Here is a 27,975-nt window from a genome sequence, read left to right on the forward strand (position 1 = left end):
CCATAACCCCCAGTAACAACCAGTCTCAAGGAGCAGGGGGCCAGGGCAAGATTCCAGAACGAAGTTGAGCATAAAGATCTTGGATAAACAAGCAAACATATTTTTCACAGGCATGGCCCCTTTTTATCATGCTAAATCTATTCTACAAAGCTTCTATAGGTACCGTTCCATCTTACTTCACAGGGCTCCCTCCCATTCCATGTCTCCCATTATTAACAACACAAGAGAAAATCAAAATGATGTCACATGACACTCACAGTCAGCAGTCAGTCTGATAGACAGACAGACAGACAGACAGACAGACAGACAGACAGACAGACAGACAGACAGACAGACAGACAGACGTCTGAATTGATGCATAATAGATATACAAGATTTTGAAAAGATAACTGTTTAATATATTTTAGAGTTCATATTTGATGGGAGATAACGTCAATTGATTAACTTCAAGTAAAGATGATTTTCCATGAGACTCGGTAGCAAAAGTAGACCACTTCCTTGTAGAGAATGCAAATTCATTGTGTAGTCACCCAAACAAGTGTGACTCAGATATGCGTGATGGGCTATAGTGGAAAAAAATACATATGTAAAATATAGCTGCAGGAGGACTCCAAGCACAAGAGAAAAATAGATGACTATGATGAGAAGATGATGAGGAGAAAGAAAAAATCATATTTTTTTTTTTACAGTGAGGTTTCAACTCACACATGTAGTGAGGGGCCGGGTATCACTGCTATTGCATTTAACTAATTCATGGTTTGGAAATCTGTGATTAAATAGGATAGGCCTGGCTATAAAATCACACAGACAAAGTATAAGTTCCCAAAACTTGCACAAACAACATTAATTGTATTGTGTGTAAACCCTTATATTATCCATTGGTTGAAACACAATGGTAATCTATGAAGGTAAAGTGAGTTCTGAAAACATGCAGGTAGTAGCTAGCTACTAGCCTACTTTTGAAATGAAATGGACACCCTAGCAACCTTTATCCATAGAGAAGGTGACCAACCCTCCCTGTTGGTGGAAATTAAGTCTGAAAAAATATCACACCTTCTACTGATTTTTGGTGTAAATTAATGTCACATAGTTTTGGAAAGTTGTGCATACATTAAATAAATACAAATTCAAAACCGTATGGAATATCAAACATTCTAAAAAGTCCCCTTTTCCATCTTGGTTTGCTCGAAATTGGTAGGATTAGCGAAAAGTCCTACATAGGCCTACAGGAAAATGTATCAAAGCATCAAGAGGCCAAACCATTACCACCGACAGCTTTAGCGCCCCCACGTGGAGTTACTGGTTACATTGTCTTGCATTGATTATCCATTGATAATCCATGGAAACTTCATAAATGTTTTTAGTATGACAAATAATTATAATACAGCGAGGGTGTCGCTTGCCAAAAAGAACGCAGCAGGCCTGTGGGAAGCTGGTTGTGTACACATAATATTGTTAAGGCAGCAGGAAATAATAATGATAATAAAATATTTTTATTGATAAAACATCAACATTAAAATTACAAATAACAGGACAAAATGCAGTTACAATACTGAAAAAAAAATATTTTTAATATTTTAAATTTTATTTTCTAGCAAACGACGTCTGACGTAACTTTGTGGGCGGGGCGCACGGCACGCACGCATGGCGGAAGTGCAGGTGTCGTCATCATCCGCTCAGAGGCAGAGCTGTCATCATCATCAGCACCATAACAACACAACGCTACGGCTTCATCTGCTGAGCAGCACTGAACACTACACACACTTTACGTTCTGTTTTAAACAGTAGACATCTGCCCCCCCCACACACACTGACACTAACAATAACAACAACAACATCATCATCATCAACATGGCTCTGAACATGAACAACTCAGAGTCCGGCGGCGTCATCATCAACAACAGTGAAAGGTATGTAACGTTACTCTCGCCTGGCTAGCTGGTGATATACAGATTTGCTGACGAAAATAGCCGACCAGTGAGCTTGTAGAGCTGCTATTTTAGCTTATTATTTTGTATGTTCGCCTATGCCCAGGATATAGGGACACCATGGGTGATGAAGTGTTCACTAACACTAATATAACATAATCTGTCGCTTTTCGTTTTGTGTTTAATTGGTCAGCATCCAAGACCCCTGTCATTGCAGTGTGTTGTGTTGCATTGCTAGCTGTCACCAGCACACCAGTACCATCAGGTTATGTCTGGCTCCTTATTGCTACAATAGTGTTGTATACGAATATTATTGAGTCTAGTTGAAAAATAAAGGCCAAATCTCCATCTATATAGTGGCGACAGAACCTGATCCAGAACATACCATACTCAAACCTATAAAGTTAAACCTATTAGGCCTACTATATATATATGTCAGGTCGCCCATGGCCAATAGCAGGCCAGTGTCAGTACCGTACCTGTCATGTAATAATCCTAATCCTTTTACTACTGTTTACTGGAAATAAGTGATGGTCAGACATTGAGGGTTTTGTAACTGGACAACTGTCTGCACACAATGACCCACATGATCTGCTTAGTGCTTACGATTGTGAAACGTGGTGTTGGCTGTTAAAGAGGTCAAATAAATGAAGCTTAGACTAGTATTTGTAAGACAGTTACACTATACTGATTGCAGATTCTTATAGTGTAGGCCAGGGGGCTTCAACAGGGGGTCCGGGACTCGTAGGGGGTCCTCATTAACATGAACCACTTGAACCCTAGCATCCCTATTCTGAGGAGATTTTTTTTTAGCCGAAAATAGCCGATCTACAAGCTCACAACGCCTCGCTGTGAGCTTGTAGATCGGCTAGTTTCGGCAAAGAGATTTGGTGGTGTAGGGGAAAAAAAGAGCAGACAAAGTACAGAGTGAAAGGTCAAGTTTACTAAGTATTGACAGTTTAAGTGGTTAAATGTCTGAAATACATTAACATGAATCGATAGTGCTGTCAACCAAGTCTATGAAGCTGTCTATGAAATCTATGAACATGTTTAATCTGCAACACAATGTAGTGGGGGGTCCCTGCTTCATCTCTCTCTCAGCTAAGGGGTCCTTGGCCTGAAGAAACGTTGAAGACCCCTGTTGTAGGCAAATGGATATTTTAACCGTCCTAATGTAGCATCTAACGCAGTGCAAAATGCTTTATTTTCCTCTCCAGTGTTTTGATGAACTATGACAATGTGGAGCTGGTGTTTTCCGACGCAGACAACCTCCCAGAAGCCTTCAGAAAGAGCAAGAAGGGGAGTGTCTACCTCACTCCTTACAGGGTGAGAGGCTAATGCCTGATTTACACTTGGTTGCACATGATTGTGTCATGCATAAAAAAATAGCCCAGTCTGCTATCTTTGACGCATGACACCGCCACGTAACTTAAGTATAATAAATCAGGCCCAAACCCATAGCTTAGGGAAAAAAACCTGATATCATTGACACCAAGTCATCAACAAAAAGCATAAATACTTCGTTCTACCTTTTAGAGCATTATTTATTATATATATCTATTGTGAGTGGGCCACCACAACATCTCCAAGGTGATGGAAAAAGTTGACGCTTGAGTTGTTTTACCCATTAAGACCTGGAACGCATCTGTGTAATTTATTTTTATTTTTACACTTTGGCTATTCAAAAATAGCAGATCTACAAGCTCATAGCACGGCACCGAGTGCCGCGCTATGAGCTTGTAGATCTGCTATTTTTGAAAAATCGTGAAAATGTGTGCAAATCTTTGAATATATATATATATATATATTCATATAAAGCAAACATTTTTAATTCAAAAATTCTTCTGTGGGTCCCTGGAACCAAATAGTTTGAGATGGGGGTCGCCATCTAAATACATATCATTTTGGGGGTCCTTGTACATGTACATGAAAGCTTGAGAACCACTGATATTCTAGCAACATACAGTAAGTGTTTCAGAAAACAGATTTAGAAGACATTTGTAGAATCGGCTTCAGGTCTTAATGGGTTAAGAGCATTATGTATTATATGCATCTATTGTGAGTGGGCCACCACACATCTCCAAGGTGATGGAAAAAGTTGACACTTGAGTTGTTTAACAGCTGACAGGATGGTGTTGCCGTCTCGCAGGTGATCTTCCAGGCAAAGGGAAGAGATGCATTCAAGTCCTTCATGATGCCCTTTTATCTGATGAAGGGCTGTGAGGTCAAACAACCGGTGTTGGGAGCCAATTACATCAAAGGCACGGTCACCGCTGAGCCCGGAGGTGTGTGTGTGTGTGTGTGTGTGTTTGTGTGTGTGTGTCTGTCTGTGTGTCAGAGCGTTACGGCTGTGGTTCTCAACCTGTGGGTCAGGATCCCCAGGTGGGTCCCCACATGATTTTTTGGGGGGGTCCACGAGATGACAGTAAAGTGACAATTTAAGGACTTTTCAGACCTTTTTAATACCTAAATGAAAATGAAATGAAATGAAAAAAGACCATTTCTACATCAAAAGCAATCAACAAAGTATATCATAAAAAACGGTCAATCATTGGCCAAAATTGTGAAAATAGCTGATCTACAAGCTCACAACGTCTTGCAACGCGAGGCTTTGTGAGCTTGTGGATCGGCTATTTTCACAATATTAATCTGTGGAACCGAGTCAACATAAATGTAACGCCGTCAACTCAATTATGATTATTTTGGGGGGTCCCCAGTTCAAATATGATTATTTTGGTCGGTCGCGGCCTGAAAAGGTTCAGAACCACTGCATTACAGAATAAGTCATTATCTTTCCTACACTGATAATAATACATACAATATTGTACTTATATACTGGATTCCTTCTTTTCATTATTGTTCAAGGGGGATGGGAGGGCTCTGCCACGTTTAAGTTGGTGTTCGCTGCTGGAGGAGCCATAGAGTTTGGCCAGTACATGCTGCAGGTCGCAGCTCAAGGTAACATTATGAAACGTACAGTTCCAAGGCACTGTTGTCTCAGGATCCTTGACGTGGTGATTATAATGTAGCATTTTCTTTTATCTGCGTTTTTTTCCCATCTCATGGATTGCAGCATCCAGGGGTCAGCCTGTGGTTCCGGGGTTCGGTGGCTGCCCTTTCATGGCAAACGGGGCCTACACTTACCCCCCTCCACCTGCCAATGGCATGTACCCTGCCGGACCCCCGCCCGGCTACTCCTACGCTAGCCCCGCTCCTCCTCAAGGTACACTCTTAACACAAAAGTTTCACCGTTATCATCAGCTACGCTTTTTTTTTTTTTTACGTACTTGGATGTTTATGCAAGGCTGATTTCCAAATATCAAGGCCAAATCCATGTTTGTGGAGTTGGTGCAACTTGCATTGATCGAACCTAAACTGCAAGCGTCCCGTTCCTCTTGTATAGGTGGATTCTATCCCCAAGCGTTTGACGGCCCTGCGGCTTACATGCCTCCCCCTCCGTACTCTGCTCCCCTGGGCCAGCAGCCCCCACATGACCCAGACCTGCCCTCTACATCCGCAGGTGAGACATAACCACTTAAGCCCTATAGGCTATAGTCTCGTACGTTGGGTAGGGAAAATAACAGATCTACAAGCTCACATTTTGCGATGAGAAGTGTTGATTTTGCGATGAGAAGTGTTGTGAGCTTGCATAGATCTGTTTTTGAACATTTTGAAATGTTTTGAAAATGCTTGAAAATTGGGTTGAAAAAAGGGACGCCAGATGGAAAGTGGTAGTTAATGAAAGGGTGTATCAGTTGGACAGTGTCTAATGTTAAGGCATTCCCGCATTTGCAGACTCACTGCAATGGAGCATTTTCCAACTGCTGTCACTGAATTATATTTTCGTATTCTCTATCTCTATCTTGCTCCACTTTCTCTACTGGCTACTGCGCTGCCTCTCTAATTTCTTATTTTGTCCTCATTCCCTCTCATGTTAGCTCAGACTGATTAGCTCCAGTCATCTCGTGGGTCCCATGGATTAATTGTAAAACCATGCATAATTACTGCAATCCCTGAGTCTTACTCTCCATTTTTCTCTCCCTCTCTCTTCCCCCCAGCGGAGGCCAAAGCAGCAGAGGCAGCCGCTAGTGCCAGCAGCGCCACGCTCCCCTCCACACATGTCTACCTACCACAGGTAGGCTGCCTGGCACCACAGTGCCTCAAGTGTCTGACTCTCAAATTAGAGAACTAAGCACACATGATCGGACCATTATTTCTGGCAGGAGCCTTCACCTCCTAGTTTTGCATCGGCAAAAATGTCAAACCTTGCAGCAAAACTAGCCTCAAAACCAACGCAAGCTAGCTAATGTCCTGAAATATTTCCATCGCAGACGGGTATGTACGGTAGCGTTGCAGAACAAGCCACCAATTCGTTTTTTTTATGACATACTAGTCGTATAGTTGTAAACCCTTTTTTAATTGGCCCTACGGTTACTGAGAAACTTCCACTGGAAGCTTTTTAGCATTTTGTACTAGCAATGCTAATGGAAACGAATGTTATCAGCTAGCCGGTGTCTGTTGACCCCTTACTTCCGGAGGGTTACATGTCGGCTTTCCGACATGTCGCCTTTCCGACGGTTACTAACCCTATACCTAACCCTAACCCTAACCGCACGCAGAAGCCACGTAGTCGGAGTAGTGGGATGTCGGAATGGAAGGCGGTTACCCTTCCGGAGCCCTTGCTCAGACCACCCCCATCTTCGAACTTGGCCTGCATTATAATCTGAACTACACACCTGTAAAGTCTTGTGACTGCATCTTGTATGGTTGTGACGCTATCGTGGTAACGCTATCTGTTCACTTCACAGACATAAACATCAACTGAAAACAACACCAGCCACAACAGCATGGTTAAAATAGTTTTGGGGGGTTATTTAGTGATCATTTTAGTGGTGTATTTCATTGCTCCACCAGAACAGGGTTATGCTACCAAGTACCAAGTAGTGTACAGTACTGTCTACTGTGCAGTTGTGATCATCAGCACTCTAAATTGATGCATTTGAATTGATTTCTAATCAATAAAGACAATGGCTACGGTTGGGAAAGATAGACCATTTGTCCGGAATTCCCCTGTAAGGGCAAAGTGTAGCAAGTGAATCTGGCCCAGAAGTGACCCAAGGACAGGGCCTCAGTGAAGCAGGGCTCAGCTACTGTATACTCGGCGAGCTCAGTTGACACAAGGCGCCTTCAGCTCAGATGGACATGAATAAATTAGCATAAAAAGGATCATTGTGTGCACTCATTGAGAAAACGCTTTGTGCTGCTCCGTACATTAACCGCCTTTCCGTTCTCTCCTAGGACAAGCCTCCTCCCTACTCTCCCTCTGAAGACAAGAAGAACCAGTAAAGCTATTCTATCTCATGTCTCCCTCGGTTTCACCTACTGTATATCGCACCTTATCTTATATCTCAATGTATCAGAGTCCTCCCATCTCGTTAACTGGAAGGCCAAAGTCTCGCTTTTCAATTCTTTTTTTGTCTCCTCTCCCTTGGTAGATCACCTCCCAAGCCATTCCCGTTGGTATCATATACATTCCTATTCTTCAATGCTTTCCATCTCTCCCCTTCTTTCTTTCACTTGGCTTTAAAAAAAAACATGACCTAATCAGCCACCAGTTCTTCTTTCTTCTACATTCTATTCTTATTTGGCAAGCCTAAAGATCCAATCTGATATAAGTTGTAAACAGTATTAACACCAGTCTTTCGATAGTGGTTATGATTGTAATTAGGGCCAAAGCTGTCAGGATATGAGGGACATTTTCAATATAGTTCGCCTACACTTTGTAGCCTGATGAGTTGGCTGTTTCAAAATGTGTTGCCTTGCAAGTTAGCTGAAGCAGAAACAGACTGCCACCCCAGACTATAGATTTAGCTGTGGTGTGAAGCTCACTTATAATTTTCTACAACCGTTAAACTAGACTGAAATAATTCCTTTGCTAACCTGTCCAGGAGCAAGCTAAATGCAGTGTTTTATTTTTCTATAAGTTATTTGTGTGTACAGGCTTTTACTATGTCAATAAAAAAAATAAAGTAAAGGGAAAAAAAAAAAAAAAACATTTTCTGAGTACTAATCTATGATAAAATGCTTTTTATAAAGATAGCTGATTGCTGGGCGGTCTTGTCGGCTTTGACATGTTTAGTTGATGAAGACCACAACGATTAGAAGGGCATACAGCCCCAGCAGTGAATCCTGGATCTGGGATTAGACTAGTGACTGAATGTGGCTAGGGCCTGTAATAACATGCTAGTAGGGATTAACTTACTCTTTTTTCTATGTGTGTGTGAGAGAGTGAGTGCAGTGCAGAGCAGTTGCTCGATGATGTCAATGTGCAGGTTGTCATTCCCCTGAATATATATATATATATGTAGAACACACAATGGTCAGACGGTCACTTTTCCACAACAATACCTTGCTTAACTCATAGCTAATTTAGACTTTGTTGTACAACTGCGTCGCTTGCCGGAAATGAGGATATTCAACTGAGAAATGGCTTCACTCCTCACTGTTCTACTCTGCTGTACAGTATGTACTATAACACTAACAGAAGCATGTACAAACACCAGCTTGTTTGACTTGTGTAACCACTGTTTCTGTGTTTCGTGGTTATGTTTGTAACTGACATCTGAGCCCCTCAGCGTCCACTTTCTTCCTTTTATTGTGTATACATATATATATATAATATATATATGTGTATGTATATATATATATATATATATATATGTGTGTGTGTATATATATATGTATATGTATATATATATATGTATGTATGTGTGGCAAAAGGCAGATAGATGATTCTTTGCACTTACAGAGCGCTATGCATTCCACCCCAACCCCCCATTTTCCCTAGTTGTGTGCATATTAATAAACCTATGTATTTATTTTTAGTTAACAAGTAATTTATTTTGAAATGAGGGGTAAAGAAAAGTGTTCTCGACAAAACAAAGCATGATGTCAAATGTAACTAATGCATGTATGCATTGGATTGAGTTTTATTAAACTTATCTTGATTCATGGGAATTTTGTGTGGGTCTCCGTCTTTATTCATTCTCTAGTATGTCTCTAGCTAGCACGTAGTTATGGCTACTGTTACTGAATGTCCAGTTTCAACATGATGCATCGACACAAACATGTATTCCAGAGGCATTAGGAGAGTTGAGGTTAAATGTCTTTAGACTTGAGCCTTGAAATGTGCTTTTCCCTTCCCACACATTCAGTAGTCCTTGTCTGTGCTTCCTGGACAACTTGTGCAAATCCACAACAGCATCCCAAAAGACCCGATGTCCAACGTCCTGAAAGGATTCCCAGGTCACTCACAGCTATGCTTTCAAGGGCTCATGGCCAATTTAAAAAGGCTGATATACCATTAAAACATCTGTTCAATACAGCAGATTTCATCACAACAGTCAGCATCACAGGTTTGGGATTCAAGTCAGGATAAATGGTTTGAGTACACCTATGCAAGATCCCAAGCAAAACAGGTGTGGTCCCTTTTCATTTATAGATGCTACACCAATTAGTGTATTTATAGTTTCAACTATGGGAATAACATGGGAGAATGCCAGAAATGATAGATTAACCACTCACGCCATATTTTATACTTAATCATACGATGGTGTGCATTGGTGTCGCACAGCGGGAAATAGCCGATCCATAAGCTTGCCATGTGTGCCGTGTTGGGAGCTTGCAGATGGGCTATTTTCTTACATTTTCGCCTATAATGACATGCCCAAAATAGGGACACCAGGTTGAAAGTGGACAACAGGATGAAGTCAAGTCAAATCAAGTGTAAATTAAGCTTTACTTTCCTCTGTTAGCCAAAAGACCTGTGTCATACTCCCATTTGAAGGTAACTGTAGTAGTAATGCCTCCTCGATCATTCTCCATAGTGGGGTTCCAGAAAAGGAACTTGCATACTGTAGCAAAGGTCAATACAAGTCCTTCGGGCCAAGATAGGGATATTCACGTTCAAAACCATTATCGCTCATGTATCAAAGGTGAAAGAAACAGTTTTACTAAAAGAATTGTCTTTTAGAAGTCTGTAGTTCCGTTTGGAAATCTTACCCTGCTTCTCTATTTGGAAACTTTCATCCAATTAATCTAATCATCCAATTCTTGGTTATTAAAAAAATAAATAATCTGGTAGAGCTGGACGTGAACTAAGACCTTGTTTTCCTAATCCTCTCCAGGGTCAGAGTTCATGACTACTGCTTTACTCCATGTGACAGACAGCAACACTAAACAGCTGACCAGTCGTTAAAAGAAGATGCCCTTAACCTTTCGTACAAAATCAGTTATTTTTTCCCCCTAATCCAAACATGTTAGATTAATAGCCATAAAACACGGGCATAAAAGAAAACAGTCCCAAATGTCTGGTCAGGGGCACCTTCTACAGCAAGCCGACAAAGATCAGTCCATCACTTATCACAGAAGAACCGTCATGCTCTCCTTCGCATCCAGGGACGTGCACAGATAGACTCTAGGTGGAGCTAGAAGTGCCTTGACCAGAAGTGCCTTTTTGAAAAAAAGAAAAAAAGTTTTTTTTTTCCAGTTTACAGCTAGGGTCTTCAACAGGGGGTCCGGGACCCCTAGGGGGTCCTCAGAGTTACTACAGGGGGTCCGTCAAATCTTTATGTGATATGATTTTTCTTTTTACGATAACCACTCGAAACCTAGCATCCCTTTTCTGAGGAGAACTTTAGCCAAAAATAGCCGATCTACAAGCCCACAACGCCTCGCGCTGCGAGGCGTTGTGGGCTTGTAGATCGGCTATTTTTGGCAAAGAGGTAGCCGGCGGTTCCGCGCGCCGTGCAAGGTGCCCTTTTATTTTTTACTTGAGCACCTGCCCCTCAAAATGTCTGTGCACGCCACTGTTCGCATCCCCTTCACGAGTCTGATCATGTGGAGCAGAGTGTGACGCTGACGCCCTCGCCTATCCAGCACGCCGGGAACAGCTCCTGGGTGAAGGCACAGTGGAAGGCGTGCAGCCTGGTCTGCCCGTCGCCGTAGTACGTCAGCGTCCCCGCCTCGTAGTCCAGCAGCATGCCCACGCGGCCGTGCTGGGTGTGGCCGGGCAGCGGCTCCTTGCGGCCGTTGTGCCAGGCGCTCAGCTGCCGCTCGTCCAGCTGCAGGCTCCAGGACAGCTCGTTCATGCCCACCATGCTCCGCTTGCCCTTCTCCTTCCTGGGTATGGCCTCGTATGTCACCTGAGGACACCAGGCGACGACAGGGTGGTGCAGGAAGTAGAGTGGCACAAAGAAAACAATTATATGTATATTAATAACAATATAAAATGTTGATAACATTCATCCTCTCATTATCTTTCAAGAATGTGCTGAGTTCATTAACAGTTAGAATAATACAATAAAATAAAGATTAGAATAAAGACACTTTTCTGTCTTTGTCACGTGATTATATTCATTAAAAGGGGTGGGGGTGTATTCAAAGTATTGTACAACAAACAAATAATGACTTTATTTTACATAATTATGCTGGTTAAACATAGATGGCAGGTTATTGTAATCGTTTTCTTTCTTCTTTTTTGGTATGTTTTAATTTAATTTAATATATTTGTAGTTTTATTTTGTGTTTTAAATTGCACCGCTTCCTGCGTCCTGCAAAAAAGCCCTCAAACCTTTCACTCATTAACCAATTTAAGCCTTATACTTTGTCGTACGACAGTGTCACATGGCGGAAATAGCTACAAAATAGATACAAGCTCAAACCACGTTGCAATACGACGTGTTGGAATCTTGTAGAACTGCTATTTGTGCAATTATTATTATTTTTAGGGTGGTGTAACCACCCTCTATAAGTGGCTTTTGGCAATTATGTACACCGCCCAATCCTGCACCGTGATTGGCCAATTTTGTACCCTGCAAAACCCTGCCATTGTTAATGCAAATCGATACTTTTGCAATTTGTATACACCGAGAATTCTGTACACCGGCCAATCCTGCACCGTGATAGGCCAATTATGTACACAGTAAAACTCTGCCATTGTTAATGCAAATCGATACTTTTTGATTCGCATGACACTAGCTGTAATATCAGCCAATCACATTACAGCTAGTGTCATCACCAGCTAGTGTCACTGTAATGACCAATGTGACCACACCACCCACTTCACACTGGGTGTGATTTTTTATTTTATTGTAGATTACTCGCCCAAAATAGAGATGCCAAGTTGAAAGTGGTTGATATTTTCTGAGTGATTATGTTTCTAAATGAAGTGAAATGAAGAGCTTGTTTACCCCCAGATAGGCCCAGGGCTTGGACACTTCCATCTCCCAGTAGTGCTGTCCATGGGTAAAGCCCTGAAAGCAGAGCACCTGCCACGTGTGGTCAAAGCGGGCCTCGTGGGTGGGGACAGGGCGCGGGCCAGAGGGCAGGTGCTCGGCCCGCCGCAGTTCCTGCGACAGCACCAGGTGACCGTTGGCTGTGCGAGGGTCAAAGGTCAAGGAGCATCTGACTGTAATGAAGAGTGAAATGAAACAACGGATTCAAGGATAGGATGATATCAGGGGTCTGCAGCTTGGACTTTTATTATTGCCTGGTGGTCATGATGTTTTCATCTCATGATGCAAATCTATATCACATGCAATCTAGAGACCCAGTCAATATATATTATCTAAGAATCTCTGTCTGTCTGTCTGTCTGTCTGTCTGTCTGTCTGTCTGTCTGTATGTCTGTCGTTCACAAATCTTAATAACTGTTCAGTGATCCGTTGAGTGTGAAGTCCATTAACAATTGTAAATATCTATTGCAAATAGATATTTATCCACACAAGGGAGGAAGTCTTTGGAATACAAAGCTTTAGTGATGTTTGATAGCACTTACAAGCACTGAGGCCCTCCTTGCCACCAGGGTGACACGGCGCAGCGGGACTGGGAACCACAGCCAGGACTGGACGCTTATCCTGCGGGGAAGCTGAGAGCACAAGACCAACATGAGAACACAGGGCCTAGGTAGAATAATAAAGTGATCATGTTGGGAAAACTACAGATTGGAGGGTGGGGGAATGGTTAGGGCTAAACTAATTGGGCTGAAAACATACTGTACTAATAGTACATGAATTCAAGCATGAGTAACTTAAACTGAACAACTAATAATTTAGGGTAATCTGTGACTAAGGGGTCTTCAGCGTTTTTCAGGCCAACGACCCGTTAGCTGAGAGAGAGATGAAGCAGGGACCCCCACTACATATTGGATTCATGTTAAATGTGTGTTTTCAGACATGTAACCACTTAAACCTTCAACACTTAGTAAAATTGACAGTTGGCTCTGGTCTTTTTTCCCTCTACACCAAACCTCTTTGACGAAAATAGCCGATCTACAAGCTCACAACTGCGAGGCGTTGTGTGCTTGTAGATCTGCCATTTTCGGCTAATGTTCCCCTCAGAATAGGGATGCTAGGGTTGAAGTGGTTAGTGTAAAAAAAAAACAAGGTTCCAATCACACAAAGATTTGGCGGCCCCCTCTGTAGTAACTCTGAGGACCCCCTAGGGGTCCAAGGCCCCCTGCTGAAGACCCCTGGACTAAGGTACAGTAACATAAGGCTGAGGGGGAACATCTGTCTAAAACCCAGGTCACCTTGTTTGTCAGGGGCCACAGCAGTAGTCACAGCTTTCTCGAGGTCCTCGGACACCAGCTTGGAGACCCGTGACAGAACATCTGTAACCCCGTTTAGTCGATCCTGCAGGTTGGGTGTAAGGTCCACCGGAACATCCTCAAAATGTGGAACCTCTACCAGCATGGATTCCTATGAAGAGGGATGTGCAGTATGAAAAGTTGAGGAGTTATGCTCAGTTGAGCTATGAGAGATATTCAGTTCCTTTTATTCATATATTTTTTTGCCATGGATATTAGATTAATGAACAAATTTCAGTTTTCAAACATACCATTGCTGACAGTTGAATTCCTATGATACATGGTTGTTAACTACGGTGTTCCAAAGCCAAAAGCCTCACCAACATTTTAGTTTGTGTAATTATTATTATATATTATTTTTTGATTTTTGTAAGCACAGAGAATAATTTGTATAATATAACCCATAATATGAACAGTCAGTAAACTGTATAATATAGTCAAAACTTTCCCATCCAAATAATGACAGACAGGTGAGCAACTCTTCCACTCATTAATGCTGATCATGAACAGCTATGGGACCAGCAGCAAGCCTTTAAAAACCTCTGCTGAGGGCTTGCCTGTCATTTCTTCCTCAGCACTTCTAACTTACAATGGCAGCAATGGGAAGCATTGGCAATCTTGTTCTTGTTGCACTGACTCTTTGGCTTGCCCAAGGTAAGAGCTTCTTGGTTCATTTCAAATGTGCATTTATTAAATTGTAGGTCTGTTGCAGATTCATAGAAAGACTAAGCAGTTTTCAACTCTGAAATGTTATAATTTTGTCCTGATAGTTTGGGAGAGCATTCTATGATGTCACCTGAATATACAGCTCCAGAGAATTCATTTTAAAGGAGTAGTTCACCCAAAAAAATTACTTATTTTCTATCAATTACACACCCCATGACGCATTGAATTCATGGAGATTTTTTTGTTTTCCTGCATTCCTAAGCCAATTTGATAACCGGCGGCCTCTCCGGTAGGAGACACAGGGTCTCCTTGTGTCTCCTACCAGATACATTAGCATTATTATCATCAAATTATTGACTCAGGAATGTGACAAAACCTAAAAACTCCAATAATTCAATGCTTCATGGGATGCGTAATTGAAAATAAGTTGTTTTGGGTGAACTACTTAAGCTTTTCCAGTCTGTCTATGTGATGACTCGGCATGAGTTTTGATGTCAATTTTAGTGTTTCTGTATCATAATGGGCTCTATGCACAGCAGCCATATTGGAACGAAATTCCTAGGTTCCTTTACAGGTCTTGCCAAATGGGTCCATTTGGTTCCATTTGTACACTATGAGTAGCCTGATTATCAGACTGAAGCTGCATGGAGCTTCAACATTGGCTCCAGTGTAGGCGATTACAAGGAGAGCCTTAAAGCTGCACTTTGCAACTTTCCTCTTCTACCCTACATTTGAACCCAGTTTCCTGTGCAAGTGCTGAAATATTTACCATTGAGCTAATGGAGCCTGCCTGCGCAGGGGATGAATTGAATCTTGACCATCAGTAATTGTATTAAAATGCTCTACCATACAGACTAGCCAAAATTACATTCATTCATAAAAAAGGTTACATGGTGCTGCTTCTGGTAAGACCTAGGAAGGAAGAGGCCCAATTTCCTTCAAATGTGGCTGCTGTGCATAGAGCCTATACTTGGCACTTAAATGGGCATTGAAGCTAATCATCTCCACTGTCCCAGTTTGCTTGCAGTCTTGGTTCTCTAGTTTACAAGCTTTGGGTCAGAGCTATCAACAAATATTGGATAGCGCTAACTTAATGTGGCTATTCCCCTGTGAAGAAATGAGCTTTAGTCATTAGCTGTATTAAAACTCAGAATGTCTTGTGCCAACAGTGTCTACAGGATTCCGTTTCACACTCGATGCCCTAACAGAATTTGAAGGTAAAAACAAGGCTCTTCTAGCTGCTTGCTTGTTATCCCAGTTACTTTGAAGCATATGTGTCGTAGTGTTTACACAATCAGATTGGACTTTTCTCTCTAAGAGAGCTGTTAATGGAAGTAATTGGAACTTGGTGGTTATGGGTACCCTCCATGTGGCTAGGTAATCTGGAGACATGTAATGCTGTGGCAAGTCTGTGGTTATTGGTTTTCTCATAGGTTTTTTTTTTTTTTTTTTTCTCCAGTTGCTAAGGTGGGAAACGATGACGTTGTTCACGTGAAACGTCGGGCCACAGACGGTGGCAACATGATGAGTCTATCCGAACCCCTCATGATGAGTCTGAACGACGCCCCCGAAATGATCGATGAAGTGAGTGGCGACTCGTCAAACACGACCGAACTGATCGATGAAGTGAGTGGCGACTCGTCAAACACGACCGAACTGATCGATGAAGTGACTGGCGAGTCAAACACGGCCGACCTGATCGATGAAATGAGTGGAGGGTCAAACATGACCGAACTGATCGATGACGTCAGTGGCGAGACCAACACTACTATGACCTACCTGACGGACGACACGAGTGGCGGGTCAAACACAACTCAGACTCCAACGATGGCACCAACAACGACAGTACGCTGACAATATGACTGAGAACTGTGTGACAGCAACTTTATCAAGATGTTGGCAATAATCCTTCTGTCTATTGGCTTAAATTAAAGTTTTTAAACTTCATCATTTGGGCCTCTTTCTTTCCCTAATGTTTACTAGGTTCAAGCTGTTGCATTTGAATATTCGAGGTTGAGTAAATCCAATCTTAAACTTTCATCTAGTTAACCACTTAGACCGTCACTACTTAGTCAAATGGTTAGCGCTGTACTTTATGCATTCTTTTTTCCCTCTACACCAAATCTATTAACTAAGCTTGTAGATCGTCTGTTTTTGGCCAAATGTTTACCTTTATAAGCTGAATGTCAGAAAGGTGATGCAGGCCAGCTATCTGTTCTTGGCTCTCCTGCAGTTTCTGGGCCCTCTCCTTAAGTTCAGCTACTCGAGCTTCTGCTTCAGAAAGTGCAGCATGTTTTTCCTCTTCAATGAAGTGCTCTGTAGCTTCTTGCTTGTCGGCTAGCACCTTCAGTAGCGTGGAGAACTTGGTATTCACCCAGTTTGACGTCTGCTGCAGCGTCACCTGTGGGAGGAGGGGTGTAACAGACTGAATTGCACACTTACCGACTACTTTAACCCATTAAGCCCTGAGGTTCCGATTCTACAAAATGTCTTCTCTAATCCTAACAGTTTTTTGAAAACGTACGTTGCTCTGTCAGTGTTTCTGAAACTTTTTCATGTCAAGGACCCCAAAATGTATTTGGCCGTAGACTCCCATCTCAAAATATTTTGTTCCAGGGACCCCAGAAACAAAGATTTGACTTACAAATGTTTGCTTTAAAACTATTCAAGATTTGCACATTTTCACGATTTTTCAAAAATGGCAGATCTACAAGCTCATAGCACGGCACAGAGCTTGTATATCTGCTATTTTTGAATATCCAAAGTGTAAGATGCTTAGCTCAAATAAAAAAAATCCCTTAATGGGTAAAAACATTGTGGTTGACATTCTACTCAATCCTCATACTTTGGTCTGTCCTGTGTCAACATGGGAGGCTGTTTTGTAAATGAACTGAAAATGGCTTTACCTTGGCTTTGCTGATATTGTCATTCAGCTCAACTATACTCCGCTCTGTCTCTTCCATGAGTTTCCCCAACTCCATACTCTTCCTCGTGAGTAGCAACTAGGTAAATAAAAAGGCATTAGACTTCAGATAGTTATATGTACACCCAAAAGCATGTCATTGATTAGCTTCGACCAAGAACATCATTTGAAAGGTTTATGGTGCGTGTGTAAGACAAACAAGAGTAGCAGGCAATGACATAAGATGGCACGTTAAAAAAACCTACACACCCACCTGGACCCTCTACATAGTTTTAATATTCTTGGATTATGTGGAAGTACCTCTTGATTCGCTCTCTCTGCTTCTAACAGCACCTTCTCGTGGTTCTTGCATTCGGCGATGGCACACTCGCAGCACACGGACATCTTGTCCTGCTTGCAGTAATACACCAGCGGCTTCTTGTGGCGATCGCACAGAGGTCTGGCTCCTCTCGCCCCTCCCTCGCTGCTCCTCATGACCGAGTCCCGGCAGGAGGACGAGCCGGAGGAGCTGTTCGCAGCCTCGGCCAACACCGACAGGGACACGTTGCGCTTCAGAGTGGGCCTGGTGGGGAACTTCTCGTTGCAGCACGGGCACAGGGGTCCCACGTCCGCCTTGCTCTGGGTGTCCCAGTGGAGGGTGATGCACCGCTGGCAGAAGGTGTGCCCACAGGGGATGGTGACGGGGACGCGGAAGCGCTCCAGGCATATGGCACAGGACAAATTCTGCGAATTCTGTGACTCCATCATATCCCCAGAGATTTGCAACACACCTTTTATACAGTAGGTCTGTCTGTGAAAGGAAAAAGAGTTAGAACACAGTAGCTACTACAGTTCTGGCCTTGGATCAAACTATCATCAGATATGTATTTTATTGAGTCTGACTTTTACTTTCGTGTCAATGCAAATGTCAAAATCGCTAAAATACATCTATGATACTACAGTACATTTCAGTCATGAAGAAGTCACTTTGCCAAGATCACCTACCGTTACAATTTTCAACTTCAACAAATGAAATGCTGCCCTGGATATTGGTAGTCATGGACAACACAGGCTTATAGAAGGTGTGTGTACAATTTTGAGGTACTTTTACTTTACTGGAGTATTTCCAATTGTCTATACTTTTACTTCTACTCCACTCCATCTCAGATACAAATATTGTACTTTTACTCCAGAACATTTCGGCCATTTGAAAATAGCCAATCTACAAGCTCGGAGCTTGTAGATCTGCTATATTCCAAATATTTTTAAAACATTTTATACATTTGAAATCTTGAGAAATGGGACATTCTGCATAATGAATACTTTTGGTACTTTAAGCATATTTTGATACCCATACCTTTGTTCTTTTACTGGAATTTCACTTATAACAGAGTATTTCTACATTGCAGTATTGATACTTTTACTTAAGTAAAAAAAATGTGAGTACTTTTCCCACCACTGATAATGTACATGTACACATCCAAGTGGAAGGATGAGCTAACCTTATGCTAGCTGAGCTTCAACACACTTTAGCTGGGACTCTACTAGGACTCACACACACAATTGAAATATAACACCATGTATTAAGAATGTGGTGAAAACTAGTACACACATTCACACTAACATGCAACAATCACAACACAACTCTTACCAATTCAATACATTCATGTTATAGCATCTGATTGTATGAAATATGAATACAGCAGGCAGGAGATCATCGGTGGAGCTCATACAGTTATAATATATTTAGAGGGCGGACTGTCCCGCCCCCACCTATCCATTTCATTGAACGTTGCTCACCAGCGCATGAAGCGCCCAGAAGTACCTCCAATTCCTGGATTGGCTCCAATATCAGAGCCAATAGAGCAGGCGCACTAGCGTTTCAGACCGTAGAAGCATGCGCAGTAGCGTTTTAAATGTGGAAGTCCTGCAGTCTCAGATTTGACCACCAGGCAACGGCAGCTTCACTGTTCTACCGCGGTCCCTGGGGGCTTGGGTGGAGCTTCGCTGATGACGTCGTACGTCACACACCAACAATCGTAACTGTGAGGAACGTAACGTAACTACGTCACACAGTCACTGTCCACCAATGTTGCCATGTCCGCTTATTATAAGCGACTTTGGGCTTGTTTTTCTGTAAAGTCGCTTGTAAATTTTGGTAGTTGCTGGTTGCAGGTTTTTTTGGAGCTTGTTTCTAAAGTGTAGTTGCTTATTTGGGGCCTGTTTCCTAATATTGTTTAAACCAGTGGTTCAACTTCTCAAACATTTCCACGTTTTACAGATTGTATATGTATTTGGTCACGGACCCGCCCCCAATCTAAAAAATATTCTGTGCCAGGGACCCCAGTATCAGATTTGTGTTTTTAAATGTTTCAAAAAAATATATACATTTTCTTCTTCACTCTTTCCACAAACACACACAAAAAAAGCTGATCGCTGGCGCGTGTGGTCACTTATTTTGGACTTGTTTTCCTAGACCACTGGTTGCTTCTTTCTCTCGCATAATCTGGCAACACTGATGAGTCTCCGTCCATAATCCAAGATGGCGCTGCGCATGGTTTGCACTCTTGCATCAAGAACTGGGACAGATGTAATAGGGGTCAATATTAATGCCAGGGCGTTTGGCACAACGGGTAAGATGTTTAATAAATAGCACCAGGTTATGAATGGGTCTGTTTATTTATTAGAAGCATTACACGTTTTGGCGGAATGTTGTTCCTTCATTTTAACACCCAGTGTGTGTGCATCAATAGTGGTCATTTAGTGAGGTGATGGGGTCTTATTGGGTTATTATTTCCCTTCAATCTGATTACTATCCTTATAAACTGTTTGCAGGATATATTGGTGAGATATGAGAATAGTATTTATGGCAGTGAGGGGGTTCCAGGGGTCCCATTATAGCAACTTACATGCTATAATGTCAAGGGTTGGTATAGCAACTTATGCAGATACCATTAAGCATCCAAGTTGCTTGTGGCCATAGGGGGTTCTCAGCTAAATTATTGATAGTTAGGAAAAGGAATTAAGTGGACCCTTACTCTGTAACTCTGAGACCAATGGAACCAAATGGACCATTTGTACACCTCAGAGTTATTGGGGGTTGTGGCTTAATGCATACCACCAAACTGGGGTTCTTTGGAATTAAAACCTTTGAGAACTACTGATTTAGTGTTTTTGGGGGACTGCTGGCCTGGGGTTGAGACTTCCTGAACACCACAATGTAACACTGTCTCTGCCTTTCCTTCACTGAGTTCTGAGTTAAAACCATGGAGTGCTCTATACACAGTAACATTCTCAGTGTTAGTATCAGTGTACAGTATATATGGAACCAAATGTACACTCTCAGAGTTACAAACGGATCAGAGGCTGTCTTACGAGGCTACAAATTAATAAACTCAGAGGATTTTAATAGTGTATATAAAGTCTCCAGAACTACATTTTGAGGTTGCTAGCTTCTAGATAAGTGGTTCTCAAACCTTTTCATGTCAAGAACCCCCAAAATGATATGTATTTGGCCGCGGACCCCCATCTCAAAATATTTTTTTCCAGGCAAGGGACCCCCAGAAGCTAAGATTTGAGTTACAAATGTTTGCTTTGAAAATGTATATATATTTAAAGGTTTGCACAACTTTTAAGATTTTTCAAAAATAGCAGATCTACGAGCTCATAGTGCGGCACTCGGTGCCACACTATGAGCTTGTATATCTGCTATTTTTGAATAGCCAAAGTATAAAAGGTTAAAGTGGTTACATTTTTGTGATGCTATATTAACACATTTTGCGGGGGACCCCCTCCAAGGACCCCTGGGGGTCCCTGGACCCCAGTTCGACAACCAATGTTCTAGATTGCGTGTGTAGACTAATTGCCATCATCTCTCTTTGCAATGATGTTAGGCATGTAACGATTCACTCAACTCACGATACGATTCGAATCACGATTCGAGGTTCACGATACGATTCTTCACGATTTTTTTACGATTTTTTTTAGCACATTTATTTTCCAGACAAATTACTGAAAACCTTGATTATTCATTTTACAAAAATCATGTATTTTTAAAAAACTATATTTTCTCTTATCCTCTTTTTAATACATGAAATTAAATAAAGCCTTTTTATTCACGAGGTACATGCATTAACTGTCACATTAAGACATATACTTTTTTATTTGTAAAATAATAACTTTAAATATATAAGTCTTATGAAATAAATGAATTTTAAAACATATATCCCAGATGAAATAAATTATAAAGAAAACCTTCAAATAAACAAACTAAGGCTTAGCCTTGGGATTTACAAGTTATTTTTTATCTATGCTACATTCTCAGCATTCTGTATAAAACAACACATTTATGTACAGTAATAAGGGAAACTGTTTTAAACTGCTCCAAATGAGATTAGATAAGAATTAATTGATTCATATCAATGAAATTCGCTATATATCTGAAAGACAGTGTTGAAAGGAGTTTGGTGTTGTCAGCGGTCTGATACAATTGTTAAATTATTAAATTAGATTATTATTCATTGTACTCTGCAGCCGCACGGAGGAGCTCCAGAATTAGCCGTTTTCAGCTAACAACGTCGTCAGACGGGGGAGGGGGTAAACGGTATAGTTTGGGCAATTCATCAATCAAATAAACATGTTTACATGCGACGCACATTTCCCTCTTTATGCAGTGCGATCGCCTAGTTGTTTAGATTTCATAGCCTGAGAGGACGTGAACCCCACTCTGCCGTTCATAGCCTGCTGTTCAGTGAGTGAAAAAGAGACCAACGCAGGCAGCTATGGTGGCCCTGAGGGGACAAAATAGTAGGCGGAGAACAAGGTAGGGAGTCTGACTCGATTGCGCCCTCTGCTGGTTGCATCGCGATGTCATATTTTATTGCATCGATTTAAATCGTCACCACTTTGAATCGATTTAAATCGATATACGATAAATCGTTACATGCCTAAATGATGTTATTTATGAATTATAGCGTTCCTGTGCCGCTTGGCGCCCCCACTGGGTCCAATGCCCAATGAGGACATCGACGCCGCAAACCTAGAATCGCTGGAGAAGTACCGCAGCTACACCCGCTACCTTAGAAAAGCTCAGGAAGAAAACAACAAGGACGTGTGGTGGAAGACCTACAGGAAGCATGTGGAGAACGAAGACCCTGAACACGGTATGAACCAACTCATGTATCACTAGGCGTGTTACGATTATGACATTTTACGTGACGATTAAATGGTGCATTTACATAGCGCTTTTATCCAAAGCGCTTTACATTGATTGTGCCATTAACCCATTCAAACACACATTCATACACCGATGGCGGAGGAAACCATGCAAGGCACAAACCTGCTCATCGGGAGCAATTAGGGTTTCAGCGTCTTGCTCAAGGACACTTCGACACTAACTCTAAGGGAGCGCCCAAACCCGGGATCGAACTGGGAACCTTGCGGTTTTCCAGTTCACTCTACCCGGCCACTCTACCCCTGAGCCACTTCCGCCCCAATTAATTGTCACAAATAAATGATATTAACGATTTAAGTGTGTGGCTTTTAGGCCTGCGGGGCAGATATGACAAAAAACTTAAATACATAAACCACAAACCGCCATATTTAATACTTTATACTAAATATTTTTTACTAAATAGTGGAAATAGATGATCTACAAGCTCACAACGTGTTGCATCACGATGCATTGTGAGCTTGTAGATCGGCTATTTCCACTATTCCTGAAAATGTTTCAAAATATATGAACCTTTCTCAACAACATGGAAACGATTATGACGACCATGCAAAAATAATTGCGATTATCTCAAATAATTGCGATCAGGCCTATGTATCACCACAACATAACAAAACAGAGATAATTCACCATATTTTGCTGCCAGGCTTGTCATCCTTTGTTGCTTTTTTCAATCATTTATTGAGAGTCTTCTGAGTTTTTCTTAAGTCTGAACAGCATTGTCGAGATCTTTTCCCCTTATCGGAATGAAACAAAGTGACTCGAGTTATTTTTGTGTCCAACAAGTCCTCTGGAAAGCTGTGAGCATTTTGTCTTCTCTAGGTATGTTTTGTTTGGCAGGTACATTTTTCTCTGTTGCCATCAGGAAGTTGTGTTTTACCCGCTTACAAAACAACCATCATTCTGAATTTATCATCATCTCGGGAATACGAGTCCTTTGTTTTCTTCTACTGTTTCATTAGTTTTTTAATGTCTTTTTTAAATGTTTGAGATAATTATTCCACATCATCTCCTTGAAGAGCTTTTCTGTTTATACAAAGTATGTTATTGTATGTTCTGTGTCTTTGCTACAGGCTGCACAAAACAAATCTTCCCTAGTAGTGGAATACATTTGATTGAATTGATTCATTGACTGGTTTCACATACTCAAATCTTAATGATCAAATTGTCCACATATTCAGTCGTGTAGGGTTAGGGTTGGGAACTCGGAATCGGAAGAACCGGATCCAACATTGAGGAACCGGAATCGGTTTTGTCACATTTGGAACCGTTTCTGCAACATGTTTCTGTCAGAAGCGGGTGATATGTGGACTTCACGACCGCTGTACAATTACAATACCGGTGGTTCTCAAACTTTAAAATTTCAAGGACCACCATAACTCTGAGAGTGGTTTCATTTGTACAGTCTCAACCATTTGTACACACTCAGAGTTACAGTCTTGTTAGTGTCCAATTAGCCTCGATCTCCAGGCTTTTGTTCTTTAGTTTTGTTAAAAAATAAAAGCCTGGACCAGCGCGTCGGTGTACCCGATATAGAGAGTGCAGTGGGCGTCGCTCGTAATGTTGTGTTGACGGGGCGGGGGCTGACGGACAGATCGGTGAACCAATGGGATCACACGCATTCTCTCGCCGGAGATGCTAAACCCGCCCCTCTAGGTAGGGCTGGTGCAGCCTAGGGTCCAATTGGAACCCCCTATTCACCTGTTTCCTAGGCTGTGTGTTTTCCACTTCCTGTCGGATTTCATTGGATATCATTAGTCATCTGACCAGTTTCATTGGATTTCATTGGATCAAATCGACAGGAAGTGGAACACACACAGGAAGTGAAAAGCCTAGGAAACAGGTGAATAGGAATCGTTAAAGAGTACCGTTAAGGAGTCGAACCGTTAAGAGGGAATCGTTAAGGAAATCCTAAAGGATCTCAACCCTATGGATGGTGCTGCTTGCAGGTGCGGAGCGGGTGGACATCGGGCTGCCGCGCTGCCGGTCTTCTCGGGCTAAAGAGACGAGGGAGAGGAGCCACATTGTGAAGGCCAACAAGAAAGACGTGGAGCTGGAGAGGGCAACCCGTCTGCGAACGTGTAAGTCTGCCCAGACCAATGTAAACGCATAATCTTTAATATAATCTTCCCTGGTGGATAGTTCATCACAGTTGAATTAATTTGTAATGTGGTTTGTAGTCAAATGTCTCGAAAAGAACAACATTTCCCTTTTCTGCTGAATTCATGTTCAGCTTCCAGTCAATGTGAACAACCACTATTATTTCCTAAATTCAGAAATGTAATTAAAAAACAAATCTGTCTTATTTGTTTTCTTTTTCAGTCAAGATCCCCCTAGATAGAGTTCAGGACACCTGGAAGAAAACCACCGGCCCATTCCACATTCAGAGGCTGGCAGACCACTATGGGGTCTTCAAAGACCTATTCCCCATGGCCTATTTCCTGCCCGTAGTCCCCCTCCAGGTCACCTATGGCCAGGACAGTTCTCAAGTCCATTATGGGAATCGCCTAACACCTACCGAAGTAGGTTAACGGGAGTTTTAGTTCTCTAAATATTTAGATGGCATCATATTATGTCTCACTTCTGTATTTCATCCCTCCTTTTGTCTGCAAATGATGCAGAGACGTTTCTCCATTGTATTCCTTTAACCCAATAAGACCTGGAACTGTGTCATTTTTTGATTTGAGCAAAAAAACATTATTTTACACTTTGGGCTATTCAACAATAGCAGATATACAAGCTCATAGCGCGGCTAAAACTGTTGAGATTTAGGAGACATGTAGAATCGGCTTCAGGTCTCAATGGGTTAAAAAATGTTCTTCATTTGCCTTCTCTTATTGTACTCAATATTATTCCATGCAGGCTGCCTCTGCTCCCCAGATCAGCTTTGAGGCAGAGGAAGGTTCTCTATGGACACTGCTGCTCACCTGTCCAGGTGAGTCTCCCAACGTCGGTGTCTGCCACTCTACATAAGCCTTTTTGAAAGGTCCTTCTGTTATATGAGTCACTGAAGGATCTTCCACCATATTATGCAATTCTATTTCAGATCCACATGGAGGCGACGTATGACCAGGTTACAACTGTTAGATTCACAAAGACTTTGACATTTCATTATTTTATTTGTTTTACCAGATGAACATCTGCTGGACAGTGAGGGAGAGTACGTGCACTGGCTAGTGTAAGTAAGCAAAGTCCTTTATTTGTCAATGACACACACACACACACACACACACACACACACACACACACACACACACACACACACACACACACACACACACACACACACACACACACACACACACTCACAGGTGGTTGGAGTTGATTCATTTTGAGAGATTCAGCAGCCACATGCGATCTACAAATGTACACACACATGCCTTTAGAGAGCCCTTTTTAACTTTGTCAGAGCTGATGGGTGCCTTTATACCAGCCACACTGACATACACTTGCCTGTTGGTGCTGGGGATCAAATGAGCAGCCTGCACCTTCTCTGCATTTAGGCCACACAATTCTGCAGATATGCTGTTGTTTATTTCTCTCCCAATCTTTTTTTCCTTTCCCTCACACACATGTAGTCCCTGTCAATGCTAACCCCTACTGTTGTTAATGATGGACGGTGTAGACAACCGCGTGTCCCCTCCAATACATATGGAGACGCCAGCTGCTTGCTTGCTCACTTGGCAGTGAGGGTTTTCACTGGGAGGGCGAAACGCATGCGGAGGAACACGCTATCCCTCTCCTTTCCTTGCCGAACATGTGTCCCGACCAACCTGTGGAAGTCTCTAGTGCAGTGACAGAGATCGCCCTCCCTGCCTGGCTTCCCACCCTTTAACAATGGCCCGTTGTTTGTTAGAATGCCCCAGCCAAGCCGGATTTGAACCCCTAGTCTCTGCGGTGGTGGGCTTTTCCCTGCGCCACGCGGACAGATTATGGTTCTTGATGGTTGTCAATCCAATTTGAACCAATGTTCTACCTTTTTTATTTGGTTCATCCCGACTGACGGGGAACTCTTCATTGACTGTGCCTTTTACAGGGGGAACATCCCAGGGGGAGCAGTGCAGTCAGGGGAGGTACTGTGTGACTACCTCGCCCCCTTCCCTGCCAAAGGCACAGGCTTCCACCGATATGCTTACGTCCTGTTCAAACAGGAAGCACCCATCGACTTCCAGGAAGATGCCAGGCCGTCCCCATGGTGAGAAACACACTAACCATACAAGGGTGAAGGTTATGAAAATGTTGCACTTACTATGTGGGCAGCCTGTCAATAATATCCACAGTACTATTGCGGTAGCAGCATATAGTTTAGTTTCATCCACTGTATAACATAGCTGCAGAACGAACATGAAGGAAGCAGGCAGACCAACTCCCAAATTATATTTGGGTCTTTCTTAAATTTTCACATTATGTGTATGTCTCCTCTTACTAAGTGAGGAAGGATTGTGTGAAGCTAGAGCAAAGTATTCTGGGCATTGTAGTATTGTTTGGTCCAGCGAAGGTTTCTGCAGTGATGCAGAGAAGACGTGTATGCACTTCGTATAATAAATAAATGTTAGATAAGCATGAAAAGTGAAGTAAGGTCAATAAAAGAATGTAAGTCGCTGGAGGATTCTCATAATTACAAACAACACCTTTGGCAATATACCTCTACATACAAACATGACAGCACGTTTTCTCTCCCCCTGTCCAGCCACTCGTTGGTAGAGCGTACGTTTAAGACGGTGGACTTCTATAGGAAGCATCAAGATGCAATGACTCCAGCTGGTCTGGCTTTCTTCCAATGCCAGTGGGATGAGTCAGTCACAGACACCTTTCACAATACACTTGGTAAGTACACACACTTTATATGTTCATGGTTTTTGTTGTAAACGTGTTTGATTCATCATGAACAGCCAGTGAGTCTGTTGGGTTGCTTTTGACTGTTCCAGTGCTGGATAAGTAAAACATTCAGTTCGGGGCTCTCCCCAGGCTGGTAGAAGGAGAGTAGCACCCAGGATTACAGCTTAGGCATTGGCACTGGGTGAAAAAATGGCCTACAAAATCGTGGGATAAATAAAAAAAACTACAAAAACAAATCGTTCAGTACTATTCGCCACATATTTCCACATATTTTCCTAATAGGTCGAGGTTGCTCTGTTTTAAAGAAAAGCTAGATTACATTTATTTTGTAATTAGAGTCTGCTGTAGTCTTTTTAAATAGAGGTTTGACTGTTTGACTTGTTCTCTTCACAGACATGAAGGAGCCAGTGTTTGAATTTATAAGGCCACCTGTCTACCATCCTCCACAAGTGAAATACCCTCACAGACAACCTCTCCGCTACCTGGACCGATACCGAAATGGAAAGGAGCACACCTACGGAATTTATTGAGTATGAAACACAGGAAGTCTTAACATCCTGTGGATCACATACCGACACAGATTTGGAATTATTGTTGATATATATGTGCTTCTGATTAATATAATAAAGCATTTTTTCTATTAATCAGTTTTCGGTTGATTTTATTATCTTGGTCTGATTATATTCCACATTTATTGTCATACTAAGTCTGTCAAAACACTTGACAAATTAGGAATGTGAAATAATGCCTAAACTTTAGGTTAC

General features: G+C 42.1%; 3 protein-coding genes across 3 annotated transcripts; 2 read left to right on the top strand and 1 right to left on the bottom strand.

The window, feature by feature from the left end:
* The first annotated feature begins 1,694 nt into the window (after positions 1-1,694).
* Positions 1,695-9,468, top strand: wbp2 (WW domain binding protein 2). The gene is made up of 8 exons (XM_084079360.1): positions 1,695-1,910; positions 3,146-3,254; positions 4,078-4,213; positions 4,794-4,886; positions 5,002-5,151; positions 5,332-5,448; positions 5,987-6,063; positions 7,227-9,468. The coding sequence occupies exons 1-8, from the start codon at positions 1,852-1,854 to the stop codon at positions 7,272-7,274; spliced, it is 789 nt and encodes a 262-aa protein (XP_083935486.1). The 5' UTR covers positions 1,695-1,851; the 3' UTR covers positions 7,275-9,468.
* A 155-nt stretch (positions 9,469-9,623) lies between these two features.
* trim65 (tripartite motif containing 65) lies at positions 9,624-18,878 on the bottom strand. Its single transcript, XM_084079359.1, has 9 exons — positions 18,794-18,878; positions 17,464-17,953; positions 17,147-17,242; positions 16,411-16,641; positions 13,518-13,686; positions 12,765-12,854; positions 12,179-12,396; positions 10,797-11,131; positions 9,624-10,373 (listed from the first exon to the last, which is right to left on the bottom strand). Exons 2-8 carry the CDS (start codon positions 17,908-17,910, stop codon positions 10,823-10,825), a joined length of 1,560 nt encoding a protein of 519 aa, XP_083935485.1. The 5' UTR covers positions 17,911-17,953; positions 18,794-18,878; the 3' UTR covers positions 9,624-10,373; positions 10,797-10,822.
* A 784-nt stretch (positions 18,879-19,662) lies between these two features.
* Positions 19,663-27,855, top strand: mrpl38 (mitochondrial ribosomal protein L38). The gene is made up of 9 exons (XM_084078089.1): positions 19,663-19,775; positions 22,116-22,304; positions 24,322-24,453; positions 24,695-24,894; positions 25,235-25,307; positions 25,505-25,550; positions 26,409-26,567; positions 27,063-27,199; positions 27,605-27,855. Exons 1-9 carry the CDS (start codon positions 19,685-19,687, stop codon positions 27,739-27,741), a joined length of 1,164 nt encoding a protein of 387 aa, XP_083934215.1. The 5' UTR covers positions 19,663-19,684; the 3' UTR covers positions 27,742-27,855.
* Positions 27,856-27,975: the final 120 nt, after the last annotated feature.

Source organism: Gymnoscopelus microlampas (genome assembly GCF_963454915.1).
Source record: "Gymnoscopelus microlampas genome assembly, chromosome: 14".
In the NCBI taxonomy this organism is placed as follows: Eukaryota; Metazoa; Chordata; class Actinopteri; order Myctophiformes; family Myctophidae; genus Gymnoscopelus; species Gymnoscopelus microlampas.